The 16,259-nt window shown below is 39.7% G+C and overlaps 1 protein-coding gene across 1 annotated transcript; it reads left to right on the forward strand.

The window, feature by feature from the left end:
* The first annotated feature begins 5,115 nt into the window (after positions 1 to 5,115).
* On the forward strand, positions 5,116 to 16,259 carry LOC140232261 (uncharacterized). Its single transcript, XM_072312394.1, has 12 exons — positions 5,116 to 5,268; positions 5,759 to 5,887; positions 7,112 to 8,990; positions 9,750 to 9,987; positions 10,314 to 10,992; positions 11,881 to 12,003; positions 12,670 to 12,771; positions 13,108 to 13,224; positions 14,070 to 14,155; positions 14,594 to 14,677; positions 15,128 to 15,190; positions 15,612 to 16,259. The coding sequence occupies exons 1-12, from the start codon at positions 5,116 to 5,118 to the stop codon at positions 15,949 to 15,951; spliced, it is 3,993 nt and encodes a 1,330-aa protein (XP_072168495.1). The 3' UTR covers positions 15,952 to 16,259.

Below are 16,259 nucleotides of genomic sequence, written 5' to 3' on the forward strand. Positions count from 1 at the left end.
TGTTATTGGATGCAAGTACATGTTGTAGTACATACATCATGTAAGCAGAAAGTTGACTTGCACATAGCAACTTGTGCAAATCTGAATAACGTACTGTATACCGTTTTATGTGTGCAGCATACACATGCTGGTTTTGACAGCAACTCAAGTATAAGTCAGCATTTTTATGTTTGTGTTTTTGCCTTTCAGTTTGCCCAGTGTGTATGATTCTTTGAGTCATTTCCTATGTCTTATGTCAAATACATGTTGCACACATTTAGGAGAGGTGAGATTTTTACATACGTATGTATGATGTTCGTTTGATTTTTGTTGTTGTTGTTGCACATGCAAGGGAAGAATATCAGTAACAGGTTTATTGATAAAGAAAAGATAAATGTATGTATGATGATAATTTGTCATTATATGAAGTTTGAGTATGTTTTTAAAAGTGTAATACACCGTACAGGTGAATTTGATCTCTGTGTTTTTTTGATACCAATGTATATTGTAATTAGTTTTTATATACATGTACAGTACATCTTTTACTGGATGTATCGTTGTCAGTTGTTTCGTTTGGTATATGCCAAAGGGTTGTAGTAATAACTCACATCATAAGTTAATGATGACATTAAGGTTTTGATATTGCTTCATCAGATGGGTGGCTATTTTCAGCGGCTTTCATTCACATGCGTGTCTTATTCATAACGATTTGAATATATGTATCAGGCATTATTATGAACACATTGTTGTTTTCAATGCCATGTTGCTTTCATTTGATTTATCTAGGGATTTTCGTTGTTGTTTTCAATGCCATGTTGCTTTCATTTGATTTATCTAGGGATTTTCGTCTTTACGCTTTTACAGGCTATGTTGATGTTTATTTGGTTCTAATGTAACAACATTGTGTGTGGTGTGTATGCGCTTTAAGACTAGAGGAAAGACAGCTATAGTGTAGTGTTTATGTACACTCGTTCCAAATCCCAGCATATGTTAGAAGATAATTGATTACAGCTGTATGTGCTGTGTTTAACAGTGTTGTAACAAAAGAGTGAATGAGAGTGGGGAGACCATGGTACTTACATGGTACGTAGGCCTACAGTAGTAGTGTTTCATATTGTGAGAAAAGGTAGAAAGTGAGGTAGCTACATGTGTTTGTATGATATTTGATAGTTGACATTGTGAAATATTTTCTGTTTCATTTACACCGTAAAGTAGTTTGTTTTATTAAGTGTTGTTTTATGATTGGTAGAAGATGTTTGTACAGGGTATGTATGAGGTTGTGCATGTATAGCATAGGTTATTGGTATTTTTGTATGGGCATGATTCTGATTGTTGATCCAGTGAGTAAGTACTGACTGTATGATAGCAGTGCTTATCATAGTGTAATGTTGGTGTTTCATATTAGTTGGGTGTCAGTCAGTCCATACAAGTTTCTAGAGACCGTGTCTATATGGGGATAATGTTCGTATTAATGTTATCCAATCATTGAGTGTTCGTAATGTGGTCTAGCTATCCACATCATTAGTCAGAAGTTTGATTGGTTTAATTCCACACACATTCTTGGCATATTGAATGTATATGATTATTCCATAGCCAAGGGTTTCCCATTGTGTTATGTAGAAGAAGACAGAAAGAAGAAAGTGATCACGCCAGTGTGTTATACTGCCCTCTTACGGGCAGTGTTTGAGATGTATGTTATATTGTTGTTGTACAACCTTCGCCCCTTTCGGCCGGCAGTTTGTGTTGCGTGAGCATAATAAAGTTTGCTTGAACCTTAACTATTGTGACTGGTTATCCATCCCCGAACAATGTTCTCTTAATGGCGCACTGTATTTTGGATTACTTGTTTTAAAGCAATCTCTGTGTGGAAAGTGTTTAGTCGGTGTCTATGGTGTGAGAGATGCATGAGAAGCCTGCCTTATCTCGGGACGCCCCTGTGAGTAGCCAACGATGTAAAACTTACTCTCATGGGCGCCCCACACGTTGAAAATATTAGGCCTCCCTTCTAGATGTAATAGTCTATGATAGAAGTGTATGGTAAAACGGGTGGTGCTCCTTCGGGACTCCCCCCCCCCCCCCCCCCACTCTCTCTCTCTCTCCCTCTCTCTTTCTCTCTTTCGTTGGCTGCACTTTTTTTTTTTATTACCCCGCTCTCGTAAATCTTTCCAATTGTTTGTAAATATTTTGATTTTTTTTATTTGATTCAATGAAACATACAAAAATCCTTGTTTTATTATACTTATCCATACGTTGAGTGATGCAAATAACTTTTTATGTTGCGTAGATCCTATTACCTGGGGGCATTTCATGAAGGAACTTGTCGGATAAAATATCTGACAAGTCAATTATATCCGACAAGTTTTGAGAAATTTTTAAGTCTGATTGGCTGATTTCTCTGAACTTGTCGGATATAATTGATTTGTCGGACATTTTATCCGACAAGTTCCTTCATGAAATGCCCCCCTGAACAAGATTTAAGTCACTTTTGTATGAAGATTCACATTTTATACCCTAATCATGAAAGATTGAACATCGCTTTCTATTAGCTGGTTTATATTCGTATAGATTGTCAATATCGTACGCGTTTTCACATCAGCATGATCAGCCCGATGTTTCGAAATAGCGCGCTATTTTCTGACTTGGGAAATTAACCCAATCACGAAATAGCGCGCTATTTGATAATTTGAATACAAATTAGCGCGCTAATTGATCGATAAAATTTCTCGAGTCCAACTCGGAAAATTTCCGAAATAATTTAAATAATAATAATAATAGTGAGACTCTTATAAAGCGCACATTTCTACCTAAAAAAAGATACTCAAGGCACTCCCATAGCAGGATAATTAATGGGAACTAGCGCGCTATTTGATAATGTTCGGGTTGCCTGTGAATTTGCGATCGCAAAAACTATTTCGAGCTTGGATTTTTATCGGGCTGATGTGAAAACGCCTAATAGGCTATTGTGATACGATGAGATGTTATCTATGCACATTTCACTGTAGATATCCGTGCAAACCTATAAAATGTATTTCCAAAGATTTCCTACTTCTCCGCGGACATTGTTATCTTGACAAACAATGTTTGAAATGTCAGTGTAGGAATGTTTGATGAAGTATCAGTATGTATGTGTTCTGTCACTCAGTAAACAATACACCTTGATGTAAACATAAAAGGTCAAAACTTATTAGCTGAGAACAAAATGCCTAATCCCTTTTCGACTGTTTATAATCACTGTGTAGGCCTATTTCTTTGCTTCGATCGGTCTTTTTGTAGGCTGTATGATCCTTGGTTTTTCTTCTTATGTTTTTTTTTTCAGCAAAATCGAATGACTGTTGTTGTTTTACCAATAAGAAGCTGCATTCACACCACAAACATTAATAAAAATGACATTATCACTTTCTGTAGTCTTTCTAATAGGCCCGGAAGTATGTTAATATTGAAATCAAATTGGCGGTTTATTTATGAGCGCCTATCAATATAAAAAAAAGGGTGCGTATAAATTACAAGAGGGTTCAATTAAGAACCGTGGATTAATTTGATCGCCATTCTTAAAAGCTCCGGAAAAGGCTTGATCCGATAAATGACTTGCTTTCACATTATTTTGCTAGTTATAGGGCCGACTTGGGTAAATGCGCAGTTCGAATGCTTGACAATTGTTTTGCTGTGATCGACTTACAGACACCGTTACAGTATGTGCTTATTTTTAACCGATACCTTCACCACCACTGGCGCGGACCTCAAACACAGATCTTCAAATCAATATGTTGTCGATGTTTACAACTGGAAAACAGCGGTGAATATCCCGGTATGGACGATCTGTCATTTATGCTGTGATTATTTATTTCTGTCAGCGTTTATTATGTTTCCCGGAAGCATTGCCGTCAGTCTAATGCGTGTATAATACTAAAAAACGTAAAATAATTTGTCCTGTATCGCTTGTAAAAACGTAGTAGGGGCTTACGGTTAAATTTTACATGTAGTCAACTGGTAGTGGTTGTGAACATGTACGTCTGCTCCGTAAACAAGAGCGAAACCAATCAGCACCGGGGCGCCGGCCCGAACGGTTGAAGTGTCACGGCGCGTTCGGGCCAATTCACTCAGCTGCAGCTCGGGGCTTCACTGCATGATGCTGTAATCATTACTAGACGGCTAGTGGTTCTAATTAGTAATTAAGACGTGTTAGGCCTATCTCGTTTTTGCATTTTTCCAAACCATTTAAACAGGTGCTTGTACATCATTGAGTGGAGAGCAGAGTCAGATGTCTAACCATGCTAACGTTATGTGATGAATGCTGAATTGAACTCTCATCTGCTTATTGACGTTGACACACTGTGTAGCCAGTAGGCGAGTGTGTGTGTTGTGGATTTTGATTTGAAGTTCACAAAGATGCCAGCATTTTCATTTTGGAATTAGAAATTGTACAGTTTGTTTTATTGGTGTAGGCCTACAGTGCACTTCCTCATCATTCATACTTGAATATCTGATAATCCTTGATATAATATTAATATAGGTTCTAAGTCAATTTCACTTTTAACTTGTTTAGAATACGGAAGATAGATGGTCATATTTCAACTCAAAAGATATCTTAATTTTATTTTGAGCATTCCCCCTCCAAGTTTTGGTCAAGGGTGAATGAGTCTGAGTCTAACAGACGTTAGTAGAGAATGTGTGAGTGACTGACATGACTGATTTTCCGTATTAACGTTGGATGGCAGAATTTTATTTCCGAGACCTCTGGGCTATCTATTTAGAAAGGAATACCGGTATAGCTGCAATATACAGCCATGTAGATATCATCGAGAGCCAACTAAAGGAATAAGGAAAAAGTTAACCTTTTCATAGTTTTATTCAATTCAGCAAAAACAGGCTTCTCATCCATTGTTTACTAGGGTCTACGTCTACTGATCTATGCGTCTGCCTACAGTGTTATTTTCTTTCTTGGAGGCATGAGAAAAGCGTGAGGTGGGTTGTTTGGGAGTGAGACTAAGTAATTGGTAGACCTCTAGAAACACATCTAGGTCTGTCCACATAAAATGTCTAGATTCTATTTCATGTGTGATTTTTATCCAGGTTTCTATGAAGGAGCTTGCAAGATGAAGATGATTTCTGATGCAGTATGAATGATTTGCCATATCCATGGATGAGATACTGCACAAGCTGGAGGCCTGCATGGCCAAACTGGACAACGTTGCCTTCACCCCAACCACGCTGCCATCTTCATCATCTGAACGATGTAATAACTATGTTTCCATGGTGAAAGTGAATGGCAAACCCATTCTGCCACCTTTGGTAAGTGTTTGCCAGAAAATCATCATATTAATATTATTATCAGTGTCAAAGCAGTGTGCGATAACTGAAAATAAGAATTAAAACCCACGCTGGATTGTTTGATGCTTTTGATTTGATTTGATTTGATTTGATTTGATCTGATTTATTTTTAAAACAAGAAATGTCTGTACTCCTACAAGAAAAAGAATAGATTTGTTGACCATGGATATTGGCCCCTGTTTTATTGAGCGACCAAATTGACATGCATATTGGTGCACCTTGATGTAAATAATGATAAAATTCTGTTTTGCATCTGATTCATGCTTACTTGGACCATCTTTTCTAGATGAAATTCTGATAATTCCTGTAAATTCATTTTTCAAACATTTCAAACTCCATCTAGAATGAAAGGTCCCCATATGCTTAAACTCTTGTCTCTCACTGGAATTATTTCATCCCTAATTTCTCCAACACAAAGTGTGATGTTATATTTTTGTTCTGAAACCTGCAGATGACTCCTGAGAGGCGAGACGAGATGGCCAGATATAGAGCTGAAGCTGTGAGAAGAGAAAATGAGAAGGCTGAGAGAAGGCAACAGGATCTCATGAGGAGAGTGGAGGCAATTGTTAGAAACTTTGAGGTAAAGCTTGTCTACTTCTGTTGGTATTTCCTAGCAGCCTGACTAGCAAATAGAAAAGTGATTGTGTATTCAGAAAGTGTTATTGATAGAATGGGAGTAGGTGATTGGATGATGGGTTCTAAAGTCTGTTTGAAACATTGAGTAGAATAAAACTCTAAGTTTCCATCTTATGTTTGAAAAAAGGAATGTTTCATTATGGTAGAAGTAATTAAGTGTGGACATATGTAAAATTCATTATAAAAATCCCATATGTAAAATTCATCTTCAACATGTATCATATATCATTGTGAAAATGTAGTAAATAGTAAGTACTCTGGTTGAGTATGAAAAGGATGTTTACCATGTGAATCTGTGGTGCAGCAAAGATAAGTACACTGTAAGTTGCCCTTTGACTGTACATTTTGGCTTTGATTCATAATCCTGTGTTTACTTTACCATGCCAATTATTTGAAACTCAATTGTTTGAATGAAAGTGAAGGGAATAAAGCAAGGCAGTGCTAATGTAGACTAGCTAAGATTCAAATTTTAGGGTAACAAAGGAATGATGCACCTATACCTTTAGGTTATAAAAGAATGATCTGAATGTCTCCTGTTTGGTTTTCAATGAAGACTTGTATTATGTGATACTTAGAGGGGCATAGTCCCGGTAGTGTAGATGGCGCTGTTGATGATACTGCCGATCATCGTTAGCATTGATACGAAGATTACCGAAGTTGAGCTGTCATCAAGAGTAAAGTGCGTAGGTGTTGCTAAGTAACGTTACCTTTGTTGTCTTCTTTGCGCATCGCGCAGTCTGTAGTAATGCCAGGGTGCGTGCATATGTGCTTGTTATTGTGACATCACAAAAGAAGTTTGCTAAAGCTGTCATCCCCCTCAGCCGATTCATGAGTCGAACTGTGATCGGACCACTGACTACACTGAATCGGACTTCTTCGGACTCGGGGAAAATGGGCCAAAGCGTAAGCGCCAAAGAGAAGTCGATAGCGTAGGTCTCTATAGGAAACTTGCGCCGTGTGCCCTCGTACGCATCTGACTAAAACACTGGGACCATGCACCTTTAATTTAGCATTGGTCTGAAAGAAAAGAGCAAAACCTTTGTTCCATACTTCCTTTGTTTTGACTTTGTGATGTTTTGCTAGTTGTGTGTCTATAGATTGCAACCAAAGCATGATGTTTGTTTCATCTCATTCTGGAGAGTTTTGTTTTCATCATTATTGTGAACAGGCCAGCAGACGTACAGTTGAAGAAAGTCCTTTGCAGGAGGAAAGCATGACAATCACTTCTGACACCATCAATCAACCCATTCCTGATATAACCAGGAGTAAACCAAAGCGGACAGAACTATCCAAGGGGAATCCATCTTACTCCCCTCTGAAATACATGGAGGTTGATGAGGAGGAGTGGGATGTAAGACCAGCAACGCCATGGCGGCAGTCCAAGCAATCAAAGCCACGCAAGCAACAGATTGCTGCCAGGTTTGGTTCCAGTGTCCAGCAGCCAACATCTTCCACCATGCGGATGGATGAGAGTGGTCATGGTGTGATGAGGGGCCTCACTCCGGACGTCTCTGCCATATCCCTCTCATCCTCTCAGGCTGCAGGTGCCTCATTGGAGATTTCACCAATAGCTGCAAATATTGGAAGCCTTCCTGCTGTTCCAGAGGCTCAAACAAGTCAGGACTCTACGGAGACCATGTCAGAGAGAGATACCAAACAGGAAGCCGAGTCTGAAGCGAAGCTGTCTCGAGACACCGACGAGGAGAGGTTTGCCGTCAGTTCCCCTACACAAGTGGGCCACAAACAGACCAACACTCTCAGTCCAGCAGAGAAGACAAAGATGCCTGTTGCGGTTAGGGATGTTTCTCCAATCTCCAAGCCTGCCATTGTAAAAGAAACTGTAACAAGTCCGCTCAGCCCTGTTTCCATGTTGGGTCCTGTAACAGTACTGGCCAGTGGTGCCACAGCAAGTACAGAGAGTCAATCAACGAGCAGCAGCAGCAATAGTGCCTTGAATCAAACCGTCATTGATCTGTCTCATATGTCACTCGACCAGGGTCAAATTAAGGAGGTACAGCCCAAGGAATCACCAAAGACTGAAGAAAGAAATAAGGCACAAGAAGTGACCAATCAGGAGGTCAAATATGAGACCAGACCAAGTGTGCAAAAGCATGCTGATAGTGACCAGAGGGATGAAATTAATGCAGTCCAGTACTTGAGTGATACTGAGTCATATATGAGTTTGCTTGGAGAGTATTCTCTGTTACCTACTCCTGGATTGCAACGTACCAAAGTGCCTTCCACATCCAAGGAAGGTACAAGAAGTTCCTTCTTTCCTGATCCAACCTCTTTTGGTGAGGTGAGCAAAGCTGATGAGCATGGATCACATTTGCCAGAGGGAAATACTAGACTCGATGACACTAAACATCACACAGGAGCAACAACTGTGAGCGAGTCCACAAATTCTGTTGCTGCTTCCGAGTACTTTGGTAGTTCTCTTGGAACACTTGGCCAGTCCTGCACCCTTCCCATCAGTCTCAGCACCGCGTCTGAGTCAACCCTCCATGGCGTTGAGGACGTCTGGGAGGAAGGGAGCCATGAGGTGACCCCATCCGTCATTCAGGATGATGGTGAGCTGGCTCGTACTACTCCTCTTGGACAGGAAAGTCCTGCACCTGTCATGGCTAACCTGCCCAAACAGGCTTCACCAAGTGATTATGATGCCACTGCCAAGACCAATGGTGCAGCCATGGAGGCCACAGCTGTAGCAACAGGTAAAACTCAGACTGCAACAAAATCTTTTATGCAGGTGACATCTGATCCCAGATCTGGAGTTAGAGTGGGAGAAGACATCCAGACTCCCTTGAGGCAACATGTGAGGAGGTCCTCCTACACCTTGGACTTTCCTTCACCAGCTCTTCTTGATGCAGAGTCCCGCCACCAGGCGCCCCACGTGGACGGCTCAGATGTCAGCTATGGTGATGCTAGCAGCAAGGCTAATGCAACAGATGGGGACAGTGATGTGAAGGCTGCAGTTGAGATATCTGAGGCAGACACAATGAATACATCTGATGATTTGTCATCAGGAATGAAAGATTTGAATCTAGGTAAAAAGTCATCTGTTGAAATCATGTCTCCTCATCCATAGCACTTTGTTTTTTCAAGTAAATGAATTTTGATGAAACGTAAGCCAAAAACTTTGCAGTTCAGGGCAAACTCTATTCTTGCCATTTTGTCCTGTACAAAATTTGAAGCTATAAATTTTACAGGATGTGTGTGAGAGGGAGGTTCCCCATAAACAGACTTACTTTAATTATATCTGTGTAATAAGTTTGTGCTTGTTCTTGCACACAGTTTTGATTAGATTAGAATTTGATTAGATGCATGGTCCTACAAAAAGATGCATGGTTCTACAAAAATGAAAACTCGATCGTACTTATTTGCAGGCTATGTCAAAAGGGAAGGGAATTTGTATCAAGTTATTTGTCACTGTTATTAAGAAAAAAAAAATGAGGCTTTTGTAAAGGGAATGGGAAAGTAGGCTTCATGAATTTTAATGGATGGTGAGATTGAATTTGAAAAAATGTGCCATGATCATTGATTTGATGTAAGCATTAAAATATTTCAATTTCTCAGTATTGAAATAATCTTTTAAGCAATATGAGTTCACATTTGCAGTCAACCTTATATCGATAAAATTGATCAGGTATTAAAAAAGTAAGTTTCCATGATGTTTAACAAATTCATAGATCAGATAATGAATTATGTAGACAATGAAGGCTTTGACAAATTAGACATGTTACCAGTGGGGGAAAACAAAAACTAAACAATCTTTTCAAATGGATATCTTTTGTGTGTCTCTCTAGATGAGGCCACAGAGGCTAAAGTCCTGTCTCTCCAGCTAGCATGTCTGGAACAGATGCAGAAGAAACTGCAGCGGCAGCATGAGGAACAAATGAAAGACCTGGTGGTGACCCAGAAGCGGGAACTGGGCCTGCTGGAGATGGAGATGGAAGAGATTCGGAGGAAGGCAGCAGAGTCAGCCCTGGGATTCACTGAGGAGGCTGAAATGTCACCTGTGAGTGGAAAAGATGACTGTATCATGTGACAGTTTGAGCTTATAATATTTAATGTGATTTGTCATCCTATCCAATTCATGGTATCTACAGATATATAGATTAGCATTATTTGCATTGTTTATTGAGGTTCTTATTCTTTTCATAAGCTTTAGTTGCTGATTGATGTGATACAGGTTAATATTGAAAAGTGAACATTTTATAGTTCAAAGCTTAAGAACATGTAGACCTATTCTGGTTACACTGCTCAAAAAGTCTCAATTTTTATAGATGAAAGAATAAAGGAACAGTAATTAATTATTTGATTTGTTTTGTTTTGTTTCTTTTAAAGGTTCCCAAATATGAAGAGGAAAGAGGTGATGACTCTAAGAAAAATGATGCAATTGTAGATTTGGAGGATAAGAAGGTGCTTCAACTGTCCCCTGCCTCTGTCATCTCGGAGGCCAAAGAGGAGCGAAGGAGCCCCAAGCTTTGTCCCAGAGAAAACCCTGACCCCCTGTCCAGCCCAAGCACCAGAAAGAGACGACTGGATGAAACATCAGGAGATGATTTGGTGGAAGTGCCTCACTCCTACATTAAGCCCTCTTCCCTGGTAGGAGGGGCGGAGATGCACCCCAGCTTCCAGTCTCCAGTCAGCCTCCAGCTGTTGGCCAATGCCCGCCGGAAGCTGACCCCACAGGACAGTCTAGACTCTGACTATGCTGGACAGAGTGGGCTGGTGACAGTCCCGCCCTCTTACATCACAAGTGAGAGACCTCATCACACCGTGACCAGGAGCCCCACCCACAGCAAACGTCTGGTCACGCCTCCAGATGAAGCAATTGGTAGTTCCTCCAACAATCTAGCAACCTGGGCATCGCCCACAGGTGATCCGATCAGAGAGCGTGGCCAGGTTGGAGAGTCAGCTACGCCCACCTCTGTACAGGCTTCGAGTGTCAGCGATTCTTTCTTCTTGAATGAAAGTCAGACTGCGGACCCTCAACCCACATCAAGTGACCAACAGCGCCCCCACGAAATCAAATTTAGGTCAATGGTAAGTGATGTGTGAGCAATCATATCCTTGAAATTGTCAGACATTGAGAGATCTTCATTTGAATTATGTGGTAAATGCTGCACAATCTTTATCTTGTGATGACAATATTTAACACTGATTTGGTTTCTCTGTTTTTTGATGATGGTGGTATACCTTGTTTCTGGTTACTGCACTCCATTTTTGTCTCGCAATATTTTGTTTTGTCCATTATTATTCAGCTATCCACTCAAACAGTATTTCATTTTCTAAAAAGACAAAAGAAATAAGATATCTGTAATTTTTTATCAAAGGGTGAAGTGTAACAGACAATTCTTGAGTGGATCGTGAAAAATTCAGTAAGGTCAGGATCAAATTCTGAAATGTGCAATGTGCAACAATCTTATAGCAGCTCAGAGATATCAAGATCTGGTTGGATTCTTATTACAAACATTAAACAACAAGTACTATAAATGTAACAATATTGCCACAAGATTGATGGACTTATCATAAGATGACATGAATAAGTACCATCACACTCTTTGCTATCTAATGTGCAAATGCCATAGAACAGATTTGACTAGGACATAATGGCATTCCTAACCATGTACATTACCACCACAGTTCTTCGCAAAACTCAGTTTCACTTTCACCTTTTCCTGAGAACTGGTTGATGTACCAAGATCGTGGCTTGGACCACACCCATTGTTGACTGAAGTGGTGTTTAGGACATTAGAGTGAATCATCTTTATTTGTGCAGTGGAACAAGATGTCATACTTGGTTAAGGATTAGATGCGCCTTTCAACTCTGGTCTACCTAGCACATTTAATCTTTTACCTCATACAATATCTTGTACCATCTCACTCGTAACCATTCACTACTTGTACACCTTTCAACTCTTGCTCTTCTAGGCAATAACCCCAAGTCTACTGATGGACATCAAGTTTGACAGGGTGTCGGCCAGGGTCAAAGGTTACTTGACCCGTGCATTAATGAAGACCCCCAAGGTTGCAGCCATCACCAAAACAATCAGGGTAGGTTTTGTCCATACACAAATGAAAGTAATTTGAGGTCAAAATGGGTAGGAAACTGAAAATTTGAGTTGATGTTATCTCTTCAATGCTTACTTTGGTATGAGTTGTCTTTGTTTGGTCCTTAATTGATTATAAATTAATGTTATTCGTCAGATCAAAGACAACAAATCCAAAATGCACTAGTGCTAAGGATAGAAACAGACTTGGATGGATTAAGAAGGAATTACAGTCTCTCTTTTCAAGAAAAATTTCAGTGATTTCCACGTTTGCATTTTATTTCATTGCATGTCTCTTGTACAAAGCAATATACATGTATTTGCATGGTATGTGCTTTGTGATTCTATGTAGTTGACTTGTTGAATTTAAAACACTGTGAAAGACTGGCCTACCTATAGAAAGTGATGTCCCTCTTCTGGAAAATTTTTTGGCAGTTTCTTACCCTTGCATTTCATTTCATTGCATTTCATTTCTCCTATAGGAGGCAATATATTTGCGAGCTGTTACTTGAAAACACCACAAAAATACAAATGGCATACCTGCACATATGAAATGATGTTCACTGTACCAGTTAATTGTTACTACATTGCACTGTGATCAATCAATGTTTGGAGAGTGATTTTGTATCTTGTTTGTGACGATTTACTCTTTCCTTCATGTCTTCTTCAGGACACCAGGGCCTTTCTCCTCCAGTTTCAGACTGAAACACCTGTGAAGCGTGGCGTGATGTCACAGCAAGATACCAGGCTTGCCCACAGGGTCCTAGCACAGGTAGATCTCACAGTTCAACTTGTTCCTTTAAAAAAAAAACATTTAGATCTTTCACTGATATCTCATCTGAGAAACATACATTTTAATCATCATATGATTTTGTTTCTGTTCTGATATGCTAGCAACCCCATGTGACAACTGAAATGCTTGTGGAGTTTTGTTTCTGTCACTCTTTTTAGATGAATTTAGTGGCATCTGAAATAAGACCCTTTTGTCAGCTACTTCCGTTTACTACTTAAGGATACCATAGTCTATGCAGTTGATCATTTCAGTGCGTCAGTAGGTCACTGTTGCCATGGTGATCTTATCTTGAATGTGTTTCTCCTTTTGCTCCAGCTCCGCGCTGCCCAGTTCCAGCTTGAGGACATCTTCCACAACATCTCCACCTCAGAGAGGATGAGCATCCTCCGCCAAGCGAGGGAGCAAGAGAGAGAAAATTACTTCACTAAGAAGGTATGTGACTATTCTGTGTATGCATCACAGCTGGACTCAAACCTTCAAAAGTGTATTATTTCAGTCTTATGTACTTCATTTTGAGTAGTCTGATTACGATAGGAGTCAGTAACATGTGGTTGGCAATTGCTACTACATGTAGTTTGTAGTAGTCATGTTTATGCAAACAAAGATAGCAAAAATGCAGGTTGGCTTGGTACCAATGGTCTTCATAAACTCACTCCACCATCCCATGCATTCTGTGAATTTCAGACTGAGGAAGTAGACTTATTGAGACAAAGATCTTGGGAAAATATAATGGGATTAATGACCGGTACAAATCCTCGTTAGATATGGCTGCTTAGAACAATTTCAAAACAGGATGCTGGTCATGGGCAAGGTTTGTGCACAAAAGATAGCAAGACTCAGGATTATATGGACTGCTGACTTAGACTGCATGAAATTGATCATCACTTTATCTCAGAAATTCTGTAGAATGATTTTGTGGCCTCTGGATGTGGAAAGTTAGAGATGCTATGGGAAACATCAATAAGAAGTTTAGTCAAGCCATACTAAAAAGCTAGTCTTGTATCGCTCATCACTTTGTATTGAAATACCAGCAATGCTCCTTGCTAATTGGCTTATATAAAAATCAAGCATGTGCACAGTAAGTAGCTTCTTTTCAGTTAAGCAGGTAAATTTATTGAGCATCACACTTTGTTGTTCTCGAAGTGGATCATTGGGGAAAAACCTGTCATTAATTTTATGACTTGCCTTTCTCACAGAGAAGACTTTGGATTCTTAATGCAGTTAATTAAAGAAATGAAATAAAATAATGCAGGGTTCCTTATTCTTCGTATCGGCAGGTATCTCCAGTAACAGCTGGAGACAAGGCTAAGCGCCTGTCTGCTGCAACAAGAAAAGCTATGGAGAGGAGACAGCAACAGACAAAGTGAGTTGCCAGCTTTGATCTTTCCGCTTTACCAGACAGGATAAATGATTTTTTGCCTATCACTGCTTGCATTAGAACTGCCAATTTAACACTGCTTTTTTTCTTCTTTTTTTTTGTCCTCATCAAATGTCAGAATGTTTTCAAAATGACATACTGTAAAACCAAAGCATTTGTGCCATGAAACTTTTGCAAATTGCCATTGACATTCAATGCATTATATAAAAACAACAAGAACAAGGAACTTTTGCGTGTATTGTACTTTTACAAATCTTGGTTCCTTCCCCAATTTGTGACAGTTCCATGTACGAGAAAATCTTGGGAGGGGCCGAAATTCCCCCCCCCCCCCCCTTAAACAGGCAAAGGCTGTGTTTCTTATCCAAAAGACCGAAATAAATAATTTTTTGAGCAAGTAACTTGAGAGTTTTCTTGTTTGTGCAGGGAAGGCAACCTGACCCAAAATGGACCCAAGAGACAGAAACTTGGACCGTCCAGTCAGAGGCCCAAGAGTGCTGCAGAAGAACGGTCAGTCGCTCCTCTCTCACCATTTCCTGTTTGTCATCTCCATCTTAGCCAGAATTTAAAAATATGTTTTTGTCATTTTTTGTTCAGAAATATTGAAGAGATCATAGGTGAGTGGTGTTTGAAACCAGTTTAGATTATATTTTGCTGAAGCATGTCGTGTTAATTATATAGACGTTGGATGAACCATTTGGAGAGTGTGTTTTATTTCAGTGTAACATACAACTGTATGTGCAATGACATTGTCGCTTTGACTCTGATAAACCCCATTATACTTTATAGCAGTAGAGTAGGTATGTTCTCATGTGTATGTGTGTAGGTGTGTTAATGCAAACCAGGAGCATATAGGAAGAAAGAGTGCAATTTATCATGTGATAATTGGATGTATATTCTTTTTATTGTGCATTGTTCATGAATAGTTTTGATCTCTTTGTATGTTTCATTATATAACAGAGTTCTCAGACCTCTACAAAGTCAGAAATTACCAGGAAGACCAGCAACTGCACAGCCACCAAGGTAACAATTGATTCCAGCCAGTCATCCCTCTCTCTCTCTTTCCTTCCAATTCATGGCCATACCTCTGTTCAAAAGTATCATCACTGTCAGATATGTTTGTAGATTCATTGAGGGGGGAGGGGGTACTTCATAAAAATACACCTAAATCTAAATTTGACTTAAATTGCACTCAAGCTGTGGATGGCCATCATTTCCCGTATGAAATTGGAAAATCTCTCTCCGTTATTTATGTAGTGAACACATCTGAGTCATCATGTTGATGTTAAAAAAAAAAAAAAAACACTCGGCTAATGTGATATTGTAATGTAATAATCATCACCCTAATTTAAAATGAAAACATGCCAATATGATGACAAGCATAATGTTAAGACTAGTGTTTGCTTACCTTTTTTATTCTCTCTCTGTCGTATTATTCTGCCAGGACATCTGCATTTTCCTTCAGCCATCAGAGCCAGAATCTGAATCCATCGACCAAAGCCAAGCCCTTCCCAACGAAACCCGTTGTGGTCACCAGAAACACCGCCAAGTCAGCAAGGTCTCCTTCCAGACCGTCTCACAAACCAGCCGTCAGACCATCCTCCAGACTGACCACTGGACTGACCTCACAAGCCAGACCCAACACTGTCCGGTCAGCCAAGTCTCCGGGCGGAGTCTCTACTGTCCAGACCAAGACCAAGAGCGTCAGACGCTCCCTCTATCCTGTCACAGTGGCAACGTCTAAGAAGCCCCAACGCAAGCAAGCTGAGAGCAAAAGGCCATAGATGTACTCATTTATAGGCCTACTGCTGGTTGCTAAACTTAAACATAAGAATTGTTTTGGTTTCATAACAGTCCTGTTGCCTTTGTCATTTGGCTGGTCAATACTGTTGCATTTTGATAGTTCATAGAGTGTGCCTTGTGGAGAAATTTGTGTAGTTTTGCATGAACACAGTGAAAAACAGCATATAAGAAAGTTTGTACTATGTGTGAGTACTATGATTGTTTGAAAAAGCAGCACAGCATTCAGAAGGGGCCTTTAAATTTATGTTGTCTTAATCTCATTATTATGATGTCATGTGCAAAACACTAC

The sequence above is a fragment of the Diadema setosum genome, chromosome 8 (genome assembly GCF_964275005.1).
Source record: "Diadema setosum chromosome 8, eeDiaSeto1, whole genome shotgun sequence".
Lineage (NCBI taxonomy): Eukaryota > Metazoa > Echinodermata > Echinoidea > Diadematoida > Diadematidae > Diadema > Diadema setosum.

What these genes read in the sequence shown, in the direction of transcription:
- LOC140232261 (XM_072312394.1), top strand. Translation starts at nt 5,116, where the DNA reads ATGGATGAGATACTGCACAAGCTGGAGGCCTGCATGGCCAAACTGGAC. An exon ending in CAATTGTTAGAAACTTTGAG is followed by an intron (nt 5,888 to 7,111) that starts GTAAAGCTTGTC and finishes TATTGTGAACAG; the next exon opens with GCCAGCAGACGTACAGTTGA. An exon ending in CCATCACCAAAACAATCAGG is followed by an intron (nt 12,004 to 12,669) that starts GTAGGTTTTGTC and finishes TGTCTTCTTCAG; the next exon opens with GACACCAGGGCCTTTCTCCT.